Source organism: Theileria annulata, chromosome 3, assembly GCF_000003225.4.
Source record: "Theileria annulata chromosome 3, complete sequence, *** SEQUENCING IN PROGRESS ***".
Classification (NCBI taxonomy): Eukaryota; Apicomplexa; class Aconoidasida; order Piroplasmida; family Theileriidae; genus Theileria; species Theileria annulata.
In genome coordinates this window covers 1,405,651-1,428,475 of record NC_011100.1, presented here as the reverse complement: position 1 = coordinate 1,428,475, position 22,825 = coordinate 1,405,651, and the positions used below count along the sequence as shown (strand labels likewise).

The 22,825-nt window shown below is 34.0% G+C and overlaps 8 protein-coding genes across 8 annotated transcripts, besides 5 other annotated features; 2 read left to right on the top strand and 6 right to left on the bottom strand.

Annotated features, from left to right (window-relative positions):
- Positions 1 to 49: 49 nt before the first annotated feature.
- On the bottom strand, positions 50 to 1,439 carry TA18835 (uncharacterized protein; the record flags this gene model as incomplete). Its single annotated transcript, XM_950263.1, has 7 exons — positions 50 to 284; positions 430 to 699; positions 741 to 780; positions 883 to 961; positions 1,016 to 1,124; positions 1,193 to 1,240; positions 1,312 to 1,439. 7 exons carry the CDS (start codon positions 1,437 to 1,439, stop codon positions 50 to 52), a joined length of 909 nt encoding a protein of 302 aa, XP_955356.1.
- Positions 1,109 to 1,124: a sequence feature (2 probable transmembrane helices predicted for TA18835 by TMHMM2.0 at aa 10-29 and 42-64).
- Positions 1,193 to 1,240: a sequence feature (2 probable transmembrane helices predicted for TA18835 by TMHMM2.0 at aa 10-29 and 42-64).
- Positions 1,312 to 1,316: a sequence feature (2 probable transmembrane helices predicted for TA18835 by TMHMM2.0 at aa 10-29 and 42-64).
- Positions 1,350 to 1,439: a sequence feature (Signal anchor predicted for TA18835 by SignalP 2.0 HMM (Signal peptide probability 0.034, signal anchor probability 0.954) with cleavage site probability 0.014 between residues 30 and 31).
- Positions 1,353 to 1,412: a sequence feature (2 probable transmembrane helices predicted for TA18835 by TMHMM2.0 at aa 10-29 and 42-64).
- Positions 1,440 to 1,597: 158 nt separating the features above from the next.
- TA18830 (regulator of nonsense transcripts-related protein, putative) lies at positions 1,598 to 6,276 on the bottom strand (the record flags this gene model as incomplete). Its single annotated transcript, XM_950262.1, has 23 exons — positions 1,598 to 1,757; positions 1,786 to 1,833; positions 1,923 to 2,119; positions 2,176 to 2,241; positions 2,271 to 2,406; positions 2,442 to 2,583; positions 2,645 to 2,784; positions 2,858 to 2,966; positions 3,029 to 3,229; positions 3,303 to 3,398; positions 3,482 to 3,671; positions 3,738 to 3,830; positions 3,863 to 4,132; positions 4,174 to 4,414; positions 4,460 to 4,625; positions 4,656 to 4,827; positions 4,880 to 5,023; positions 5,055 to 5,141; positions 5,202 to 5,387; positions 5,456 to 5,583; positions 5,615 to 5,702; positions 5,735 to 5,830; positions 5,863 to 6,276. The coding sequence occupies 23 exons, from the start codon at positions 6,274 to 6,276 to the stop codon at positions 1,598 to 1,600; spliced, it is 3,570 nt and encodes a 1,189-aa protein (XP_955355.1).
- Positions 6,277 to 6,735: 459 nt separating this feature from the next.
- TA18825 (uncharacterized protein) lies at positions 6,736 to 8,364 on the bottom strand (the record flags this gene model as incomplete). Its single annotated transcript, XM_950261.1, has 5 exons — positions 6,736 to 6,814; positions 6,855 to 6,942; positions 7,119 to 7,213; positions 7,244 to 7,955; positions 7,989 to 8,364. The coding sequence occupies 5 exons, from the start codon at positions 8,362 to 8,364 to the stop codon at positions 6,736 to 6,738; spliced, it is 1,350 nt and encodes a 449-aa protein (XP_955354.1).
- An 84-nt stretch (positions 8,365 to 8,448) lies between these two features.
- On the bottom strand, positions 8,449 to 14,565 carry TA18820 (uncharacterized protein; the record flags this gene model as incomplete). Its single annotated transcript, XM_950260.1, has 5 exons — positions 8,449 to 9,027; positions 9,119 to 9,438; positions 9,561 to 13,419; positions 13,497 to 13,853; positions 13,915 to 14,565. 5 exons carry the CDS (start codon positions 14,563 to 14,565, stop codon positions 8,449 to 8,451), a joined length of 5,766 nt encoding a protein of 1,921 aa, XP_955353.1.
- A 571-nt stretch (positions 14,566 to 15,136) lies between these two features.
- On the bottom strand, positions 15,137 to 15,545 carry TA18815 (RNA-binding protein, putative; the record flags this gene model as incomplete). Its single annotated transcript, XM_950259.1, has 3 exons — positions 15,137 to 15,210; positions 15,252 to 15,443; positions 15,515 to 15,545. 3 exons carry the CDS (start codon positions 15,543 to 15,545, stop codon positions 15,137 to 15,139), a joined length of 297 nt encoding a protein of 98 aa, XP_955352.1.
- Positions 15,546 to 15,884: 339 nt separating this feature from the next.
- On the bottom strand, positions 15,885 to 19,508 carry TA18810 (uncharacterized protein; the record flags this gene model as incomplete). The annotated part of the gene is made up of 1 exon (XM_950258.1): positions 15,885 to 19,508. The coding sequence occupies one exon, from the start codon at positions 19,506 to 19,508 to the stop codon at positions 15,885 to 15,887; it is 3,624 nt and encodes a 1,207-aa protein (XP_955351.1).
- Positions 19,509 to 19,856: 348 nt separating this feature from the next.
- Positions 19,857 to 20,111, top strand: TA18805 (uncharacterized protein; the record flags this gene model as incomplete). Its single annotated transcript, XM_950257.1, has 1 exon — positions 19,857 to 20,111. The coding sequence occupies one exon, from the start codon at positions 19,857 to 19,859 to the stop codon at positions 20,109 to 20,111; it is 255 nt and encodes an 84-aa protein (XP_955350.1).
- A 525-nt stretch (positions 20,112 to 20,636) lies between these two features.
- On the top strand, positions 20,637 to 22,643 carry TA18800 (uncharacterized protein; the record flags this gene model as incomplete). The annotated part of the gene is made up of 1 exon (XM_950256.1): positions 20,637 to 22,643. The coding sequence occupies one exon, from the start codon at positions 20,637 to 20,639 to the stop codon at positions 22,641 to 22,643; it is 2,007 nt and encodes a 668-aa protein (XP_955349.1).
- Between the last annotated feature and the right edge of the window lie 182 nt (positions 22,644 to 22,825).

The following is a 22,825-nucleotide window of genomic DNA, read 5'->3' as shown; positions in this document are numbered from 1 at the left end:
CCTGCCTAAGGAATTTATTAAATTGTGAATTAAAATTAAACTATGTAGCTTAGGTCGTAGACCATGTAGTAAAATAAATAATTATGGTACGTGAATTATTGCGTGGCCCTCTTTTAGAGTGTAATAATTGGTCCACGTCAACTCCATCTAGGCTTTCTTTGGTCAAAGGAGCTTGGTAGCCGATAGACTTTGTGTCGATCTTGCTGGGGTCCAGTGATAGTGAAATTGTGAGGAAGCAAACGCTAAACTTTGTATCCTTTGCATTCTTACTCTTGGGATCAGCTCTAAATAATCGGATTAGTACTCTTTTAATAATCTAAATTAATAACCAATAGTATTAATACTTATTTAATAGTATATACAATAAGTAATGGTATATAAAATAGTTTATGGTGAATTTGGATAAGTATGATATGAATATGTAATTACAGTCTGTCTTGGGTGTCAACGGTAGTGACTTGGTGAAGACCGTTGATCATGTGTCTGAGTATTTCGGCGGTTTCCACTACGTTACTCATTGCTCTTCCGGTACCCCTTATTGTAATAACGGGGATTCCGTTGGAGAGTAGTTTTTTGGCGTAAGTAACATAATTTGAAACCCTTCCGAGTGTGGTTACTCTGATTTCGCCTTCTGCAATTGGTTTTGCTTCCTTAGGCTGCTGATCCACTTTCTCTGACATTTGAAGAAATATTATTTTACTACGTTTAACGGTTTGCTAAGCTTTTAATTGTAGGGGTACTCAATATATACACTAGCTGAGTTGAAATGGGATTCGGCTCCTTTAATGTTATGGGGAAGTTGTGTTAAGGATTAAATGTAAATACACTTTTTATTCTCAAATTTCCTCCAACACTTATTTTATATTTAAATAATAATAAAACCTCTCAATATCAACACAACTTTACTTAAATTTATCATTTTACACATAGCTTTGAATAATACTGATATGAGTTCAATACTCTTATATAAAAAATTATTTAAAATATTAGATTGTTATTATTGAGTAGAAACAACTTTTTGAGCTTCTTCTGCCACCTTCTCAACTGTATGTTCGGCTTTTCTATACATTACCCTCATTGGACTTATCAGCGGATTCATTTGAGACATATACATGCAAACCCACCTAAATCCATTTTTATTTCTAGTTTATTAATAGACGATAGTATGTAGTTAGTAGTGTATATGTATTACAATAGCCATATGCAAAATGTGCCCAGGGGTACGAGTAGGAAAACCAGCCTAAAATATTAATGTTTTGGTTAATTTTAAGAAATAAAATAAGCCTCAGTAAAATGTGTAGAGAGAGTTACGAAAAGAAATCCTTCCTTTCATTCGAGTTAACTTTACGAACCAACAGCACTGGTATCATTATGCACAATGAGATACAAAGTACGATAAACACGCCGGTTCCTTTAAAGATCACGCTATAATCTGACATTTCCAGTGAATTTGAGCTATATTATACATATTTTTAAATTTTATAAAAAATCACAAATAATATAATCTAAACTGACACCTTTTGTACCCACATCTTTAATGTATTATGTAAAACGCTAGATTAATTTATCTCATATCGTGGAATTCAATATTATTAATTTATATTAATGTGTAATTTCCTATGTTGTTAAACTGGTGTGGATTATATTCTGGAGTGTTGAATTGCATCAGATTCTGCAAGTCCGCCAAAGAATTTGGTAGCGAATGGTCTGGGAAGTCCAGATACCCGTTTAGTTGCGAGATGTGTATGTTGAGCTGCCTAAAATCTTGTGATTTGAACAACTTACTTTGAGTATATCCAATTTAAATACGGACGCCAATTTTCTCTATCACTCCTATACTTGAGTTAAAGGATGTTACTTATGGCCAATATTCAGTATATCATCTGTTTCGTTATATAACTAATTAAATAATTAGTTTGTACATTAGTGTATGAGAATCTCCCAAGACAACAAGGCCCCTTCTTGCCCTTGTTAACATTACGTTCATTCTTCTTGGGTCCCTCAGGAAGCCTATGTCCTTAACCATATTAGACCTCACTGCACTGAATATGATGAGATCCTTCTCCCTTCCTTGGAACCCGTCCACACTATCAACTTCAATCAGGTGGCTTTGTACTTCCTATCCATTATTTAATTCCATATCATTCATGTATATGAGTATATTACTGTAAATACCTTTAAAGGCTTAAGATGTTTTTTTATCATCAGCTTTTGGGCATCGTACGGCGTCAGTATACCAATCTAAACCTCTTTAATACATTCAATTTTACCTGTTGTTCCTTAACATCATTTGACTTCAAAAATGAATTCAATAATGCAATTACACATTTTATTTCACTAAATATTTTTTTATTGTAAATAATTAAATAATTTTGTAAATAATTAAATATTATATATATAATAAGTCTAGATTTTGTGTAATTAAATATTTTGTGTATTACATCATGTTGATTTTGGATTTTCCTTGTGGAATTTCGAATTGTGTATTTGGTGAAGGCGTGCTCACATCAATGAAGACAAGATTGTAGAATGGAACTGGCCATTTGAAACCTCTGATCATGCTTCTGTTTATGTCATTCACATCTAAACTCAGTTAAACTTCTCATACATTTATATTTAATATCCTTAGGATAAATTATTATACCTTGGTTGAAAATTTTATTTGCATAAAAGTGCATATTCGGGAATTCTATTATTGACGGGTGCATTCTTCTCTGTACATTTAACATGTGTACTGGAGCCACTTCCTCTTGGATTAGTCTCTCCAACAATGATTTGTCCAATCTAACCATTATTTAGTCTTTTTAAACTGATTTTCTTTTACATAACTGAATAAACCTAAATCTATTTTGTTTACCCAAGTTTTAATGCATAATTTGATATGATTGTTGGCCTCAACTGCTTGTGGTCACCAATTAACACCAACGATTTGCATCCTTTTCCAATCGGGATCAAGTTACTCATCTCTAAACATGATTTACACTAGTGAATTTTGAAAATTATATTCTTTAAATATATTTTAAGGAACCTATGGACTGTGAGCACTCATCAATAATAACGTGTGAGAATTGATAATTACTCAATAGATCATTTCCCGATCCCACACAGGTCGCAATGATGATGTTATGCTGTTTAATAGCTTCAGAATACAGCAAAACCTTTAAATTTTTAGCTTCCTTATAATGACCGCCCATCTTCAATTTCAGGTACGTTTGGTATCTGTCCAGGTCTAAATCATAAATTAACACTATTTTACTGAAATTAACATTTTATGTCACACAATATTTTTAATTAAAAGATACTCTTAATTGATTCTTCTTGTAATTCATATTCAGAACTTTGCCCTATTCTCAGTGCTTGTATATTCTTCTTAGTCAATGCGTCGATCAAGTTATCAGCTGTACAGTTATAAATCACTAATTTTCTGATGTGCTAATTATCTATATAATCCTTAATTGTGTAAATCATAACTAGTCAAAACCTGCGATGTTAGAATCTGCTACTGCCAATATTCTAATATTTGGGTTTAATTTAGCCCAGCAATCGATGATTGCGCATGCTACGTGTGTTTTACCCGTTCCCGGCGGACCTTGTATGAGTGTTAATGGGTTCTTTAGTGCTGATATCGTTGCTGTGTATTGAACTGGTGTCAAAGTCATTGTTGTCATTAACTACACATTATTTATACTACACTTAGTCTTATATTAAGGATGTATATCAGACATATGTAAAGTTACCCAATCTGATGGACTTGGATTAGTAGAGTACTTCTTTGAGTTGAGCAATATTTCCTTCATTTCATACGTAAAAACGTATTTACTTGCATTAGACTATGAATTAATATCATTTTACTGTGACTTACGTTAATTGGGAATATAATATGTGTTAGTGACTGTGTTGCTTCAACCATCCTTGAGTATGGTATTAATGACTTTAGGTATATTACGTTATACTTTCCATACTTATTTAACACTTCAGCCTCATCTACTACCGTATACTCAGCTTTATTAACCTTCATATCTTCTTGATTGTTTGTATTATCAATGTTAACAAATGATATGAACTTTAAGCTCATATTCAAGATAAAATTTGAAACCTTGTGCTTTAACACATTACATAGCACACCCAGATTCTAAAGGATATGTCGATAACTAAGTTTAATTATAAACGTACGGGCTGTTCTGAAGGTGGAACAACACCATTTGATATTGGTAAAAGTAATACGATGTCGTTTTCCTTAAATATATTAGTTCGAATGTACTCGTATTCCACTCTTGAGGTTACCATGATGTTGGGCATCTGAAGTTTTGCCACGTCCATAACAAGCATTTCGTTCTTAAACAAAGCCACATTATCCTTCTTCAACTGTGCCTCGTTATATATATTACATTGATACTCCATACAGAGTAATATTCTATACCCATTTTGTAATTGTACTTAATATCTATATAAGACTTACGTATTATTTTGATAATAATCCAGTGCTTTTTTTGAATAAAAATGACTTTCGTTTAGCTTAATTCCTCTCATTATGTTGAGTACTGTTTTAACAAAATCTTCATCCATTACAAATATCAAATTATACAGCATACTCTCCCAAATATCTCCTTGAAGTCGTCTCGTCTCTATATTAATATATTTATCCATTCATATACGTTTATCATCCTTGGATTGGACATCTACAATGGTTGTTAACAGTTTTAGAATCGACGATTTGTCCGTGTTAAACAAGAGTTTGTTCCAGAGTTGGAGGATAAACAGTCTCCAAACTGTTGAATTGGATGTGTTTATGAGTTCACACGCCAATCTCACAGATTCATTCACATCCTAAACTCAATTTTAATTACTCAATTTATAATTAAAATTATGTGAAACTTACTGTATTAATGTATGCTTTGATTTTATTTGAAACATGGCTTTCATTTGCGCTAATATCTTGGATGGTTCCCAATTCAACTAGCATTGTCTTGCTCGCATTTGCCTTTGCCAGTAACTTACTGCTACCGCTTTTTATTACTGTTTTCTACACGGTAATTAAAATTCGTAATAATTACCCTGGTTGGTATTCCTTCTGGTGTTACCCAATTCCACGCTAACGTACATTGGAAACCGCCTGGTATTGCAATTACATTTTCCTCTTGCTATATATTTATTACTTACAATACCAATTTTAAATATCTAGTGGTTGAATGAAAAATTACCTTAATTTTGATCTTCGATATTAGCATATTCCTCATATTATTAATTTGTGCTGCGTCAGACCTTGAGAGTTCATCGTCTAACATTGACTTGTTTATGTTTGAGAGTGATTCAAGTTTATTTTCATGGTTATTGAGTGATTTGTTGGCCACATTTTTACCAGCATGTTTATTCATTACATTTTTAAGCTAAAAAATTATACACATTTATTTAACAGTAAGGAGTATGTGTATAAACGGTGTAAATGAATATTTACTTTGTGTGTTTGTATATAGAGATCCTGGTTAGCATAAAGTTCTGCTTCCTTAAAGTCTTTTCCTTCTCCCGTACCAAGGTATGTAACGTCACCTACTTTCCACTCGATTTTACAAACACAACCATCATCTAATTTTAATGAATTTGGTTAATATTGTACCTGTGAATGTTTTCTCAACAACTTCGTCCTTTGTGTTTAATAAATTTTTATGGACTGAAATCATCCAGCGACTATTTTCGTCCATTTCCTATACATTATTAGATTCAGCTAGTGGGTAACCTCGAAGGTTGGAATCGACAGATTTGATAATATTTCTCTTGCAGCTTGCTTTTTGGCTAACTTTTTGTTTGTTGAGAACGTTTCTCCTGTTAGTTCCTAACCAATTATTTACTTATTTTTTAACTAACGTTTCCTTCTGGTGTCTTTAGGGTATATTTACAGGACGCCAGTTTGTTTTCCATTTTAATATCCCACTCAACTTGAAAGTTCATCAACCTTTGTTTAATTGTAAGGCAGTTTAATACGTTATCATCGCTGTATATTAGAGAATTGAATTCAGGATTCTTTCCAAATAGTCTTACAATCTTTTTAATATTCTCGGAGGTAATATCTGGCTTTAAACTTCCAGTATATTCTTCTTTTGTTTCTTTTAGTCCAGCTTCTTCCTTTTGGGTTTCTCCTAAGTTTAATACTCTTATACTGTTAGAATGTGACCTTTTCGTTGGAACGGATAATGAAAATACTGCTTTCCGTTTATTTTTTGTGGAAGTTGAAAAAATTCCAGCTTCGTGCGGAGAAGATTGGTCTCCTCTTGTAGACATATTTATTATTGGATATTTAATATGGTACAGTTTGTAATTTCTGGGTTTTAAACTACATTTGAGGAGTTCTAGCTGACTAGATGCAGCTATTAATCTTTGAAACATTTGAGACGGTATATATTTCGTTTTTCAATTTAAATTTCATTTTCGACCAAAACTGGCTCCTAATAATGTAAAAAACATACATTTACTAAAATTTTTTATTTTCTCAACTTAATGTGTTACCCAATTAACTCAATTTTTATTTTATTTTTTAACTCTTAAATTTATATATTTTAAACTAAGATTTTAAATTAAATTATGAATTTATGTAATCCTGGTAGAATTAAATGTATTGTTGAGTTGGTCGGCTCTAGGCACTTTTCTCGTTTTTCCAGAACGAAAACTAAATCTGTCGTTGAATCAAATCTAACAAACGAGGAAATTGATGCCAAAATAAAGGAATTGCAGCTTCTTAAATCACAGAACCTTCAAAAGGCTGAATCCCATGGGTTCATGAGAATGATAAGGGAGGGGTTTGGGTATGGAATAGGTATATCTTTGGCTCAGAGAGTAATTGGTAGCATATTTGGATTTACTTCTCACGGGTTAGACTCTGGTGATGTCGACTCCACTCACAACATTGATTCGTCCCATGGTATGCCCTACTCATTAAATTAATACATTCTAATGGATTTTTAAATTTTAAAATTTAGGTTCTGAGGTATTTTCTAATGATTCGAACAATCAGGATGAAGGCTGGAGTTGGGGTTCTGATGATTTTTTCGAGGATGAATAAGTAATTTATATCGATTATATTGTATATTAATTTTGAATTTCGTTAAATGGTACATATTTTTTACTCCTTAAACTGTAGACTAGTGATTCTTGGTTAAACCTCTTTACTGGTATACATGGCTTCTCATCATTAAACTTAATTCTGATGTTTTCCGAATCTCTAAAAACTGTAAAAATAATTATAACTTACTCGTGTGCACACTGTACTGTGTCACCCACTTTCTTATCGCTAAAATACTTGAAATTCCCTTCGTTTACCAATCCGTACAAGTGAAATATCTCACCCTCGAGCTCATCAACATAGAACGAGTTTATATTCAAAATTATCTTACCGTCAAAACGGTAAAGTATTATACCATTTAAATCGGCAGGCTTTGATACTAATTTCAGTTTAACTGATTTATCGCTGTTAAGAAGACTTGAGAGAAGTTTTTCCTCCAGTATTTTGGGCCTCAAAGTACCAGAATCGAGCTTTTTTTCGTAAACTGGGGAATAAATCCTTGGGTTTGACTTGATTTCTCTGTAAACAGTTTCAAACCTCAGGTTAAAAGTCTCATTGTTGATTCCGTACTTGGAATATAAATAACTCCTGAGATTGTGTATTCTAGCAAATGGTACCAAAAGAGATGGTGATTTCTGAATTAAGCTCAATTGATCCACTATAGTATTAGAATCTTTCATATTCATACAAGGCTCCTCGAAATTTATTAAATTATTCTCTGAATGTTCGAGTTTAACAAGGTTAGGCCCTTCTTTCTGATGTAAATGAGTCCTAATTATTTGAGAGTAATGTTCTGGAGCCATCTGTTTGTCTATTGTAGAATATAGCAGTAGCAGGTGTTTAATATCGTACACATTTTTTAAATCTACGCCGAAATATTTTAAAAAAATGAGTATTATGTCTATGCCGTTTTCATATACTATTTTTTGAATACTTTTATCAGATATTGTTGACAGAAGGACCAATGAGGATTTCGAGGGTGTGTAAAACGTTCTAGATTCACACGTTTTATCATTTAATTTAACTCTGGCCTTGATATGGTACACGATTCCTGATATTGAGAGATAAAATGATAGTATGTTTATAGGTTTTGAGATATAGGTTGTTTTTTGAGATCTTAATCCATTGCTTATTATATTAATATTGTTGATTCCACAATATATTAATGAATTATCAAACGATCTTCCCTTTGACTCTTTTAATAAAACTTTATTGGACCATAATATCTTCTTTAATTGATAATTTAGCTTTAGAATCTTCCTCGAACTAAACACCTTTACCACTCTGTCAAAGTTTCCAAACCCCTTCATAAACTCTCATAATTCAGTTAATTTATATAAAAATAAATCATATAAACAGAATAATACAATATATTAAATTATGGTAATAAAAAATTATTTGTGTTGTTGGTAGAATTTATTCTTTTCAGAATTCCGGTGCCAATATCCGTATTCTTTCCACCATGAAATCAATTGCTTTAAAGATTTTTCTTCGTGAGTCCAGAGTCTGAATGACCTGTGTGTAACATAGATTGGGTCCTGGAGACTTTTAACTTCTGAGATCAGGTTAAATCCTGGTGGTATCACTATTAAAATGAACTTGAGTGGGTTGTTTACTCCCTTCCTCATTGAAGGTACTATTGCCCATGTTATATTGTCTGGTTTCAAAGAACTTTCCTGTATCAGGTCACGTTCCACCTTGTTGATGTCCGGGTTACTTCTAAACTTCGGGTGCGTATAAAACTCCTCGAGGTTGAGTTTCAGGATTTCCACAAACTGCGATGATATTTGGTCTAGATTACTGTATTTTTCGTTTTGCAGGTACAGTTCCTTGCCCAACTCGCCTGGTATTCTCTGGTTCTTCTCGTGTATCACAAACGTCACGTAGTTGAACGGATCATTGCATGTTTTGATTATCAAATTCAACTTATCCAACTCATTCATTGGACATATGCAGCACTCTCCAATTGGTACCTAAACATTAATTTATACTTAATCAAGTATTATAGTTATTCAATATCCAAACTATTTGGTAATAAATATGTATAATTAGTTATTGCTGTACATCTATTTGCTTTAGGTATGATAAAACTTTTTGGTGATTCCAAATCCTGTATAGTGGGTGTCTGATATTCCTTCTGTATTGTAGCTTCCTCTTGTTAACATTTTGTAAATTATTGTACTTGTTGTAGTTAATGTCAAACTTGACGAGCGGAGATAGATAATCCCCTAGATTGTCATCAATCAGGTCATTCAGGAACCTGTTTAGCACCATTTTTTTATTTCCGTTAGTTAAACAAATGTCCACTCTGTAGTTATACATTCCATTATCCAGCACCAATGGTCTGTAATCCACTTCCAGTACTCTTCCATAAAACACCTCATCTAAAAATTTTTGAACTATTGAAATAAAATATATGGTTCAGTTAAATTTGGATTTTAGAATAAATAAATCTGGATTTTAGAATAAATAAATCTGGACTTAAAAATATGTGTAGTAAACGTACTTGTAAGGTTTGTATTGTGTGTGTTTGGGTTGTTGAATTTGTTTAATTCCATCTTGAAATGGTGCATATCTGTGGCGTTTCCTTTCAGTTGGTGCGGGAGTATTGTCAGGTTATACCTGGTAGTGTTGTAGTAGCTGTTGAATTTGCAGAGTACGTTTGTTCCATGTTTGAACAAATTCTTTTCAAGCTTTAGTACGTTGTAAAATGTCTCATATTCGTCCAAAGAACCCACCAAATGACTAGAACTCAGATGCTTGTCAATTCCGTTCAATTGTGCAGTGTCAGTTGGGTCTGTGATTCTCGGGTGATAGGGAAATTGTAGCTCATGTTTAATGAAAAGAAGGTATGGAAACATCCTTGTCATGTCCTGCTTCTGGTACAAGAGCACTGAGTAGGACTCTAGGTCCAACTCGTCTAATTTGGACGGGTTGTTTAAAATTTCCTGGATTGCATCTTCTCCCACCATCTTTTCGTCCAACGACCCATTACACAGCTTCTGTGCTATGAATCCCGACTCCACTGGGTGTATTCTGGTAATGTCCAGTGAGTCTATTGAGTTACTGAACCTTATGAATGATGCCATGTTATGAAAGACTATGTTTCCCACAATCTCCAGCATGTTATTTCTGCTATTTGGCGCAAAGTTCCTCATTTTACTCAGGAGCATCTGTGCCTTTCTGACCCCTAATCCTGAGATAAATGAAAGGTACGTTTGTATATTCTGTTTATAGTAAATGTAGTTGTTGATATAGTCTGATTCTGAAATCGTTATAGTATTCCCGTACAGGACATTCAGGCCAGGGTTCTTATGACACCCCAAGATCGTGTTAATGTGTATTCCGTACTTGTTTATCCACATCATAAGGACATATTCTATATATTCCTGGAGTTTATCTCTGGAGACCATGCTCTGCAAGTGGTGATAATTAAGCTTAAGCAAGTAATTATCTTTCTCGTCCCACAGTCCCACCAACTCAAACGTGTAATTCCTGTATAGTTTACTTGTACTCAACGATAATAATATGTAATACAATGAGTTATACAGCCCTTCGGAAATTCCTAAACCTCCAATGCCAACAGATGCGTTAACTGAGTTTGATTTATTTTTTCTACCAGTTTTAACCTTGTTTGAATTAATATATTTGATGACAATCAGGTGTGAAACGTTTACGCTGTACTTGATAAGTCTCACGTCATTATACTTGTGTACATTTCTATGAAGTGCGTAATACAGGTTTAGCGAGTATAGGTTCGTCAGCCCAACAATCATTACTGTAACTTCATACTTTACTATTAAATCTATTATCATCTTGTACCAGTCATTAAGGACTGCGTTGTTATATCTAGTATCTGACTCATTTTCCACCATATACTTGAGGATGTTACTGAACTTTGTTATATATATAGAGCTGCTTCCGTATATGCACATGTATATATCAAGTCCTTCATTATTTGTTATGAGTGTCATTACTGCTCCGCTGTCACTATTTTCCGTCAGCTCAATTTCACTTCTATCAGTGGGTTGTGAGTTTTTTCTTTCAATAGTGCTAAATCCTCTTCTATTGCTCTTTTCTTTACTCTCCTTTTGTGACTCTTGTTCTACTTTATCTGGAAGGCTGCATGTGTTCATATCCAGCTGATTTAAGAAATTTAGCTGAATGTTGTACAGAACTGTGTTTGTTGATGACTGGTACAATAATTCTTTGATTTCCTTCTTGTATATTGGTATCAGGTACTTGTGAAACAACTTCGTCAGTATTGTTTTCGACATATACAGGTGAAAGTTGTTGCTCATTGTGTTCATGTCCAGCGTGTTTGACACAAACGTGTCCGTGTTTTCATACGAAATGCTTTGCTCGGCTTCCAACTCTTTATGCTTAAACGCTTGGAATAGACCCATCAATTGTCTAACCATTCCATTAATGTACCTTTGGTCACCTTCGTAGAGTTCATTCAGGGCCAGCGACTCTTTATTTATTATATTCTTTACGTTATCTGTTTCATATTCGGCTGACACTGTGTTACCAATGGTGTTGTACAAATTTGTTAATCTGGTCGTATAATGTTCAGACTTAATGTACGAATTATCATACGGCGTCAGTGGGTGTAACAAAACGTTGATTTCTCCGTTTTCTTGCAACTTCAGGATATGCAAGTATAGTTCTTGCATCTTCATTTTCTGTGTCTTTCTCTGAACGTATGCTTGCCTTTCTGTCTTATCCAGGTAATATGGGTAGTTGTAATGTATTTGTAGTGTTCTAAGTAGCTTATTCACTGGCAGACACATCATTCTCTTAATAAACCAAGTACTGTCTGTCACCTCCAATGACTCTTCTCCCTTCACTGTCGTCACGCAAGTTATGCTACAATAGTTTTTGAAATATTCTCTGAATAATCTTCTGATCGAGATGTGGGTGCTATATTTAATGCAATAGTAGTCCACTAGTGAGTTGAACAGGTGCTTACTCGTTGAAAACGGTCCTGTTGTGTGTGTTGAGAAAAGTTGATCAATATCTAGATCAAAATTCATTACACTCAAATCAACATCTACATCTTTAACATCCACTGTCACTCTAAAATCTCTGTGTCCTGTATTTATCAGATGTTTGTCCAACAACTTGTAAAACTGGTCTGCCGTTGGAATTGATTTGCAAATCGCGTCCAGCCCATACTTTTCAATATTTTCTACCAAATATACTGACGTATTTTTCTTCAATTTAACACTAGGAACAGGCTTTTCAACTATTTTTTCCTCACCCTCATCCATATGATTGGTCATATTACCCGTTATCGTATAAATTGTGCGGTTCTCCGTAAATTTATTTTCACTTTTTGTGTGGTCAAAATGGTTCATTCTGTCCACTTCTTTTAAATCACCTCTTAATTCTCTATTTTCATCATTTAGTCCATTATAATGATCAAGTTCATCCACATCATCATTGTCCATTGCCATATCTGCGCTATCTTCACTTTCGTATCCTGATTCAGGGTTAGAGTGAACATCATCTGAAGCCTTTTCATCGTTGGATTCATCGGACTCATCTGTAATATCTTCAGGTTCATCTATGTTCGGATTTGGGGTGTTTGGTGTTGACGGTAACGATCTATTGTGTGTCGGGTCATCAATTGGTTCAAAATCTCCAAAAATATCATCGTATTCGTACTCGAATTCTTTCTCTATGTGTTCCATATCTTCTTGAAGTTCTTCGTTCATTTCAGCTGTAACGTCGCTTTTATCTTCTTCAGTTGACGCATACTTGGTTTCTTGCACTGAATCCTCTGTTTCTTGCCTGTGGTGGTACAAGAGGTGTATATTTACGTCATTTAGGTCATTAACGTGATCAAAATTGGTAGAGTAGTACAAGATGTCGCTTGATAAATTTTCGTGGCCTATTTTCCCGATTTTACTTTGTATCTGTTTCGATAGTGTATTTAGTCTTACCCACTCCAAGTCAAGCTGATATACTCTCCATATTATGGAATCTGTTAGTGGGGGACAAATTAGATGTCGTTTGTGGTATAGTATAAATGGTACTTCCCAGCGTTCGTTAAGTAGCCAGTTCAGAAGAAGTTCGCACTTCTCTGAAACATCACTAACTACTGAGGTGTGGTTATTCGTGTATGTGCCCTGGAATGTCTTTTCGTATGTTCTTTTTACACTTTCCTTCGACAAATCAATGTTAAATTCGTTCATTAATCTTCTCGCCACCCACTGTGCTTCAGTCTGTATCTCACGGTCATCTGTTTTCCTCTGACGATTATGGTAACGGATATATAGTCTTTCTGGCTCATCTACTTTTCTAATCTCTTCATCTTCCTTAGTTAAATACTCATTTTGCAACTCGTCAATATCAATAAGCTACAAATTATTTTAGTTATGTATACATTTTGTTACACTCTGAAGTATATACTATACTTATTTAAATGATTTCTAACCTGTTCTAAGTTCTTTTCATTTTCTGAAGGTGTGATTTTAATAGTTTCAACTTTGTTAACCAAATCTTCATCCATGTCGTTAACTGGCTCATCATTATCAGGGTCGGTATTTGGATCATAATCTGAATCATATTGTTCCACTTGTACATTGTTTGGATTCCTTTCATTCTTCAGTATTTGGACAACCAAATCAACTTGCCCAAAACACTCTGCTACTGTTGCCCAAACATCGCTTAGTTCAAATTCTTGGTTTGATTCTTCGTCGTACCACAGTTCGTCCAATTCTGGTTCTGCTTTTTTCGTTCCTTTTTTCAACCTCCTTAGTCTCTTGTTATCTTCATCATCATCAAATTCGTCCTAAAAATAAAATATACTTTTGGAAAATAAAATTGTTTTATTTAATTTTTATTGAATATACTTCTGCTAATTTGGTGCCCGTATTTTCTGCTATCAATTCCAAATCATCTTCATCGAATTTCAACGGATCGTACTCCACATCGCTTGCTTCTTCCTCGTAATCCTCTACGACTTCATCTGTAATGAAATCTTTAAGTTCTTCTGGGATTTCAGTCCCAAGTTCATCGTCGTCATCGTCATCTTCATAATCGTCGTCACTTTCAAGTTCTGAAGCTTCTGATTCTTCTGCCATTGTGTCCAGATAACTCTCCTTTACTACATCTTTTGATAATTTTTGTTTCTTGTTCTTTTTTAATTTGCGATCTAAGTTGGATTTTTCAGCTCTCTTTTGGTTCTTTTCATCTTTCAGGTCTACATTGTTTCCTGTTTTTTCAAGATTATTTTTCGTATGATTTTCATTCTTTTTATTGTACAATGAGTGGTTTTTGTTAACAAAGGGATTCAATGAATTATTTTCTACTTCTCCATCTTTCACACCATTTGGGAAATCTGAACTCGTATTAGTTTCGTGTTTTCTACGTAAATTAGTACTATCTAATCCTATATTATTAGATTCTTCTATATTGAACGAACCATGTGGATCTATTTTGTGATCTTTAAAATCTACATTCGAAGATGTTGGTGGATCGGGCCTTTCATCTGGTTCAACCATTTGAAAATAACAAATACATTAAAAATCATATAATTATTGTTGTTTTAAACATTGGGTTGTGCGATTATAAAGCCATAAATTTTGAGTATAAAAAACGTTTTAAAATTAAAATTGTGTTGAAATGTTCATAAATATAAAATAAACATAGAAACTATCCATTTAATTATTACGTATGTATATTTGTTAAAATGATCATAATGACTGTAATTATTTGTTTTGCTCAATTGAGTTTACAGAACAACTTCCCCACCACGTTTACTTTTATTCACCTCATTTAACTTATTAATAGGTTTTAACTCGTTTATTAATAATTTATTGGTTGGTAAAAATTATTAGATTAACAAATTAACAATAAATTTTTCTTATCTTTTACAATTCTTTACAATTCATAAATTTACTTTATATTCTAAATATTCTTCTATAGTATAATAATATAAGTTATAATATATTGTATTATATTAGACTGATAGGATATATTTATAGAAAGAGTTTCATTTAAATGAGAACTCGTATACCCTATCTCCTCTATAAATGTTAGGAATTTAAATTGTGTTATTAAACGAAAACCTAATTAGACTTGAGGAGTTTCTCTAAACACCCAGGATACTGAAATTTGCTTCCCTAGGAGATGTGATCCGTTTAAATCTAAATTTGTTTTTCATTAAATAATCATAGTTTTTACATACTAGTTATAGCACTTTCAGCTTCATTTCTATTCTTAAATTCCAACAAAGCGTAACCTTTAACGTATCCAGTTCTTCGATCTAGGTTCAAATGTAGATTAGTCACTGTTCCGTAGTTTTCGAAAGCTTCCCTTACGTCCTCCTCCTGGGCTTCTTCGTGGATTCCAGTAACCAATATGACCCAACCTTCAATAGCTACAAATCGTTATGAAAATTGAGCTTAATTTGAGGTATTTTAAGTAAAGAGTATGGGTGGATTGACTTACATTTTATTGGAACTTCTGTACCGTTAAACATCTCTATTAATCCTAATTTTAAGATATAATGTTTTAATAGTATAAATTTATATGATCTGACATTTAGAAGGTAATATATATAAATAAAAAATGATTATGAAATTTCTTAGATACTACCACATACCCACCGAAATTATTAATTATGAGTTAATTTTATCTCTTATATAAAAAGACTTTAAAACATAAACTTTTGGCCAATTTTTCCACTTTTTATCTTTATTTCAGTTTATTTTGATCTCAAATACAACAATGACTACACCTCTTACTCCTCATATATTATGAATAGAAGAAGTATGAATGGATATTAAATTAAAATGTGTTAAAATTAGTTTAAAATCTATTATTGTCTGCAGTTCTTGAACAGCTTCCTAGCCTCAGGGCAGGCGAAACAGTAGGTAATTTCAGGGAAGAAGTTAATGGGTATGTCTGTGCCCTTCTTTGTAAAGGGTAAAAATGTTGAAATCTTGAGGGCAAGCAAGAATTTGAGAAAGGTTTCTTGTTTCTTAAAAGGAAGCTCAATGGGAGTTTTGTGATTTACAGTTGGGGTGAAGGTTACTTTCATGGCTTCAATGTCCACAGAACAGTCGTAGAACTTCTTTTGAATCATCAACATGCTACTGGGACTGTCCATCGACTGACGAAGTTGTATAACCTCCTTTAAACTAACAACATATTGATGGTTTGTGCTTTTTAGTTTATCAGGACTGTCGATTTTATAATTGTTCTTTTTGAGCTCACTTATGAAATCATCGTAAGCAGGTGGAATGAACTGGATTTCGAAAAACTCTTGGTTTTTCTTGCCTTTGTTGACGTAGATTCTGACCCTGGAGTTCTTGGGCCGGAGTTCAATGTTAATGTTTTCCCTGTTCCAGACATAGAGTGGACGTTGGGGGGGTGATCTGGTTTCATGTGATTTACCATGCGAGGGGCTTGCAAAGAGTTTAATTTTGTCATTTTCAAACTTAAAGGCCTTTTCACCCTTAGAATCGTAATCGAAAATATGAATCTCAAATAAAAACTCGTTCAGAGTTGTGGTGTCTTCGATGTCAGAACCATGTTCGTCGTCTTTAAGGAAACCAGCGAACTTTAGGGCAAAAATCCATCTGGGGTATATTCCCTTCTTAAGACACTTCATGTCAACACAAGTCCCACTCTCGTAATCGACGATCTTTATGTTTCTGCCCTTGTCATCGACTTCAACCTTGGTGTTTTCTAGGGTGAAGACAAGAATTGGGTCTGGAGACTGGTCCTTGTTGAATATAGTGAAGAAACCCTTTGTCACCAAACAAAATTGACCTCTACCTACCTCAGCACCTGGATTTAACGGTACTAGGCCGTTTTTGCCTAGTTCAGAAACGAATTCTTTATACATGGAGAAATCAGGAATGCTAAATTTAAATGACTCCATGCCTCCGGTGTTTGAATTGGAAAGTAAAGTAACCTCTGACTTTACATCATCAAATTCATATTGGGAATTTAAACAAGGGATCCTTACTGGCCCGTCTGAACTGGGTCCCATCTTCATCTCCAAAACCCCGTTTTCAAACTTGTAAAACTTCTTTTTCTCCTTTATCTCTATTTTATGCTCGCCAACTTTACTGAAACTTGATTTTAGCCTCAAAAACTCTATCTTAGACATCATGTTTGTAAGCACTTCGTTGTACTTGGGGCTGAGTGGGAGTATGAAGTAAACCTCAAAATCGGGATTGTTCATGTTCATCAAATTCCTATCGAATGCGGTTGGTGAATTGGAACCTGGAAGATTAGGAAGATTTGAATTAAGAGCTTGAGTGTTTTGATGATATCCGTTATGAAGTCCAGATCCGAAAGGTGAGGTATTTTGTTTAACTGAAACTAGTGAGTAGTTGTTCAGCTGAGGGTTGAAGTAGTTTATCACCTGTTCGCCATTTGGAAATGTTGCCAGTGGGACTCTATATTCCTCGATAAATTCCTCTTCTGTTGGGGTTTGAAGGTGATTTAACCCATTAGAATCCCCTAAATCGTTTTTGACAAGAAATTTGTAGGTGTTTCTGGGGTGTAGGATTTTGGGGTTGTTGGCCAAGTTGGGACCGTAAAAAACTAGGACGTTACAAGATTGGTCATAGTAGGCCAGTCTTTCAGTGAAGTCCGATAATATACTAACATTGTCAAACATGTTGTTTACAAGGAAGTCCAAGTTCGATTGGTAGTATCTCTGATCAAGATTGTGTGGGTAAGATAGAGGGCTTGAGGTGTAATTGGGGTTCTGACTACCCAAGGATACGACCTTGGAAAAAAGAACAGGAGCCATGTCCTTGGGAAGATTTTCAAGAGTGTTTTGGTCAGAAAGATCTATCTTGGAGAATATTGAAAGTTTCGTTTCATCCAGAAGGAAACCTGCATACATTAAGCCGTACTTAAACCTCTTGTAGGAGTCCAAGTCGCCTGGTCTGAAAACATGATAGTGGTCATCCCTTAACATGACCTGCAATTTTTTAGAGTCACTTCTGACAGCTTTTAAGTTTTCGCGACTTATTGTTTGGGTATGTATGATCCGGTCTTCTTCAAGCTGGTGCACAAGAACCATGGAGTTTTCAATCTCGACGAACATTCGATTGAACTTCAAATCCAAATTGATTTGTTCTGCGTCCGATAATTTACAGTAATCTAATTTACAGCTGTAGAAACATGTTCCTGAAGATTCCACTGAGATCTTGTTCTTAACTGCTGCGAGCAGTTTATCATACATTTCCCTCTGTTCCCCAAATGATTTTACCATCAGCGCTGCCTGGACTGACCTGTCTTCCTTTTCAACAGGTTCTTCCTTCTTTTGGTTAAGTTTATCTGTGAGCTCGTTGGATTTCTTAACCATTTCCACGAACAGGTTCCTCATGTACAGTAGCTGCTTATGCGATCCGAAGTATGGGTTCTCATCAAGAGCTTCAGTCTTTGCCTTGACGCTTAGAAGATAGTTAAGTCTATTTATTTCAGACCTTTGCTCATCATGTAACCGTTTATAACTTGTTAGGTCATTTTCCACCTGCATTAGGCATCGACCCATTGCCGCAGTTTCCTGTTTCCTCACATCACATAAAAAATGGGGGAATTGTTGAGAAGATGATGACCATTCTTTCTGGTTAATGAATCCAAATTGTCCTTGGTATTCAGAGGTTGTAAAAGGAAGTTGTACAGAACCCATGGTCCCATTATCTCTCTGTGCGTCCTCCAGAGCCCTTTGCCACGACTTATAAGGAGGATTTAACTCATTTTTGAGCTCTCTAACTTGGTCGAGTAGATCATCCCTCTGTGTTTTCACCCTCTCGTATTCCTTAGGCAAGATTTCTAGCTTTTTTGACATTTCCTTTATTTGTTCATCCTTCTTGACCAACTCGCAGCCCGTCTTGAAGTTCTTTGCCTTTAGGTCCTCAATCTCGCGAATTTCGGAATCCTTCTTTTTAATAATTGCGTCGTAGTCTGAGACTATTTTGTGGATCTGAAGTCGAATGTTTTTATTCTCAGTTTCAGATCTTTCCAGTTCATCTTTGTGGAGCTCGTTCACCTTGTCCATTGCAGAGTTGAACTTGGATACGATGTTTTCTAGTATATCTATACGTTCGCGTTGGTAATCTATTACAGCTTGGGCATGTTCAACTAAACTTTTACTATAATCTCCATTTAAAGATCTGCCGGACGATATAGATGAATTTGGCTTTTGAGTCAGATCTGGCACTAAACTTCTAGAAACCTCAGAAACATTTAAATTCTTCGATAGTTCTGAAACTTCATTTAGTAGATTACTTATATCTTTGCGTAATTTGGTTCCAGTACCCGATGTGTTACTTGAAGGTGAATCATCCTTTTGATTGGGGGAAACCACTCTACAAGAAGGGTTTTCAACGTCCAAAAATAAATTGTCATTTGAATTTGCTTTTATAAATTCGTTCAAAGTGTTTTCGAGTGAAAGATCTTCAAGCGAAGATCCCATATTTACAGAACCGATATAGTACAAATTGGTTAAACCAAGAAATCAAAATTTATTGCCTATTTTTGGCACAAAAAATATTTAATAGTTATATAGTACATGGGTTAATTTTTATATTAAAAAAACAAATCATTCATAGATTAGATAAAGAAGTTTTAAGGGTGTAACACCACAAGTAATGAATGAGCTAACTCATAAAGTATTTATAATTTTTTAACCAGATTAATTAAACTTTAATTCTGGATTTAAAAATAGTATAATTAGGACTATTAGACAATGATGTGGTTTTTTCTTTCTTTTCCCTTTATGCACAATTGTGCACTTGAAAAATTGGTTTGAATTTGACTATAAATGGATAAAACTAATGTTTTTAACGATAATGAAGAGGATAAAGCAAAGAGGATTAAAATTGGGGGAAATAATACAATAGAAGATACCGACTTTGATTTAATATGTAAATTGTCGGATTATTTGGATACCGGAATCGACCGCAAGCTATTAAGAATACTGGTAAATTTATGTTTATTGGGAGTTAACCCTAATTCCTTAGTAAATATACTTAAACGCCTGATTAAGTTCAGGAACACACTTTTAAACCAACAGTAGAAAAATCTAAATTTTCTGATTAATTTTCAGAATAATTTTTCAATTAATTTATTATATGTTTAATTTCCCGCTTATTTCTAATCATTTTCTTTATAAGAATCATGTGTTAAGTCAACTATCTAGAACTTGGGCCAAAATAACACGAAATTGTAGATGTGTAGAATCATACTAATTTTTAAATTCTATAATTAAGTTTTATGTCATTTGGGGCCACCGGTTGTGTTATTGTATATCTTTAAGCCCTTATTCTATACAATTTGTGTGGTATAAAAATGCATGCAAAATTCGCCCAAATTATTACACATTTACGCCAAAATTAAAATTCTTGATTAGAACAACCACTAGTGTTTCAATTTGTGAAACTTTTGTAAAATAGCTATTTTCAGTGTCCACAGTGTCCCTTGTACAGTATTTACTTGTTTTTAAGCTTATTGGTTTCCAATATTTCATGTAACATAGTAACATTGGTTTAAATATTTTAAAATTTTGAGAAACATAATAACTTCCAGAAAACAAATTGTAATTATGAGGGAAGATGAGGATTTGGTTTACAAATCTCCTTCTGAGATGTCTAATTATTTAAGAATTCCAGACTTTGATAACGATAATTTTAAAGAACTGAGTTCAGAAGGCTCTAAAAATATAGAACTGCCAATTTCAAACTCTGTTGATATTTTATCCCCCGAGGAAGGCAGTATAACCAGATGTGCAAATGTTTTTGATAAGTTGGATGTTTTTGACTCAGATGATAATGATTTTGGTAGCACATTATGCGACTCCTATAGCGACTCATCAAATTTTCGCACTAATAGTTTGATGAACAAGTTAACTCAGTCAAGAGGCGCTTTTAATGACAAATACCATGATAGTGATAGAGAAAGCAATTTGAGTTTGACGTTTTCAGACCGTGTTTTGAGGGAAAGACAACGGATGATCAGGAAGAAAATAATTTCTGAAGACTATCACACTTCCACTTCAAAAAGCCGTGGACGTAATAAGTTGCATTCCCGTAAGACTCATAGTGGACCTACCCTTAAAAAATTCTCTCTACTCACGGAGGAAGGGGAATCTAGAATTGACCTGGACCAAGAAATTTTGGAAAGATATAAAAGGATAGATGATACTATTAGCATTCAGAGAGATGACATAACCGATATTAAACTAAATCTTGTAAGATCTAACAACATTGCTAAAAACGAAGCTCTGTTGGTAATTCAGGAAAATGAAAAACTAATCGCCGAGAATGAAAACTTATTGTCCAAACAAGAAAAGTTAGTATCTGAGCTTGATGAACTTAAAAGTGAAAACCAACAGAAGTTAGAGAAGATTAAATCGCTCCAAATTGAGGTTGAGGATTTAAAGTCTGATTTAATAGTGGAAAGAAAACAAAACGAACACCTTTTGAAGGATAAAGTTGACCTTCAGAACCGCTTAAACCTATTAACTAAGGAAAACAAATCTTTACTATCATCTCAAGAGATTATGCAAAACATGTACAAGAATGAGATCGAGGAGTTGAAGGGTAAGAAGAATGAGCTTTCTGGTAAAATCTCTAAACTAGAGTCTGACCTTGACTACTTTAGGGACAATTTGCAGGAATCGCACAAGATGAACGAGATTTTGAAGAGCGAAATATCCTCACTGAAAGAATTATATAAAAATGAAAGCGCTTCCTTTCAAAAACTCAAAATTGAAAATAAGAGGCTAATGGAGAACAACTCTGCCTATAAGTCACAAAATTACTCTTTGATTGAGATTAACGATCGGTTAAGGAATAGAACATTTTTTCGTATTCATAGTGGAGAAGCTTCAACCACTAATACAAGCACTGCAACTAATGCCAACTTCACAGATACCAATTCTCGTCTTAGTTTCGATTCCAATTCTGGTTTATTCTCCCCTAACACAGGTGATACCAAAAATTCACCTTCAAATTCAGTCTCGACTCTAACACAGCACTCCAATTATTTGTCTAAAGTGACCCAAAAATCCCATGTAAACAAGGATATCGAAGAAGGGTTTCCTTTCTATCAAATTTCAGAAGCCTTTAACCTAAACCACTCTGATCCCAATTCACCTAATTCTTTGGATAGTACATTAACTAATCAAGATACTTTGGTATCAAACTCCAATAATTTAGATTTGATTTTGACCCCAGATAATCAAAATTCAATTGATCGTTTAGCTTCTGTTGACAATGTTTTGGTTATAGGTTCTCAGGCAAATTATACCTTCAGCAACTCCTTAGGTGAAGTAAATTTGGGTGATCTTAAATCCGACTCTTTAACACTAAGAAAAGATACTTCCTTCAACCCTACTACCAAGTGGGTTACTGATCGTGTTTCTAGAACCTCAAATTTAGAGGCTCTTGAAAATCTTAGGGAAAAAATAAAGAACATAACCACTGATTCTGGTGTACATAACTTCGGTGTAAACTCTAGCTTCAAGTGTTTTCAGAACAACGTCACCATTAACTTGATCCAGAACAAGCTCCAGCTCATATCTCAGAGGCTGAACGAAACAATTGTTTAAAATCGCCCTCTAAATTAATTTAAATTAAACATTCATAAGTATATGCGTATTCACTCAACTTATAATTATTTTTAATTTTTTCCTTTTATAATTGTATAATAATTAGTCTAGTAACTCCAGTTTTTTTATAATTTTAAAAAGGACCAAACTATCAAATCAAATATGGACTGAATACTAAAACT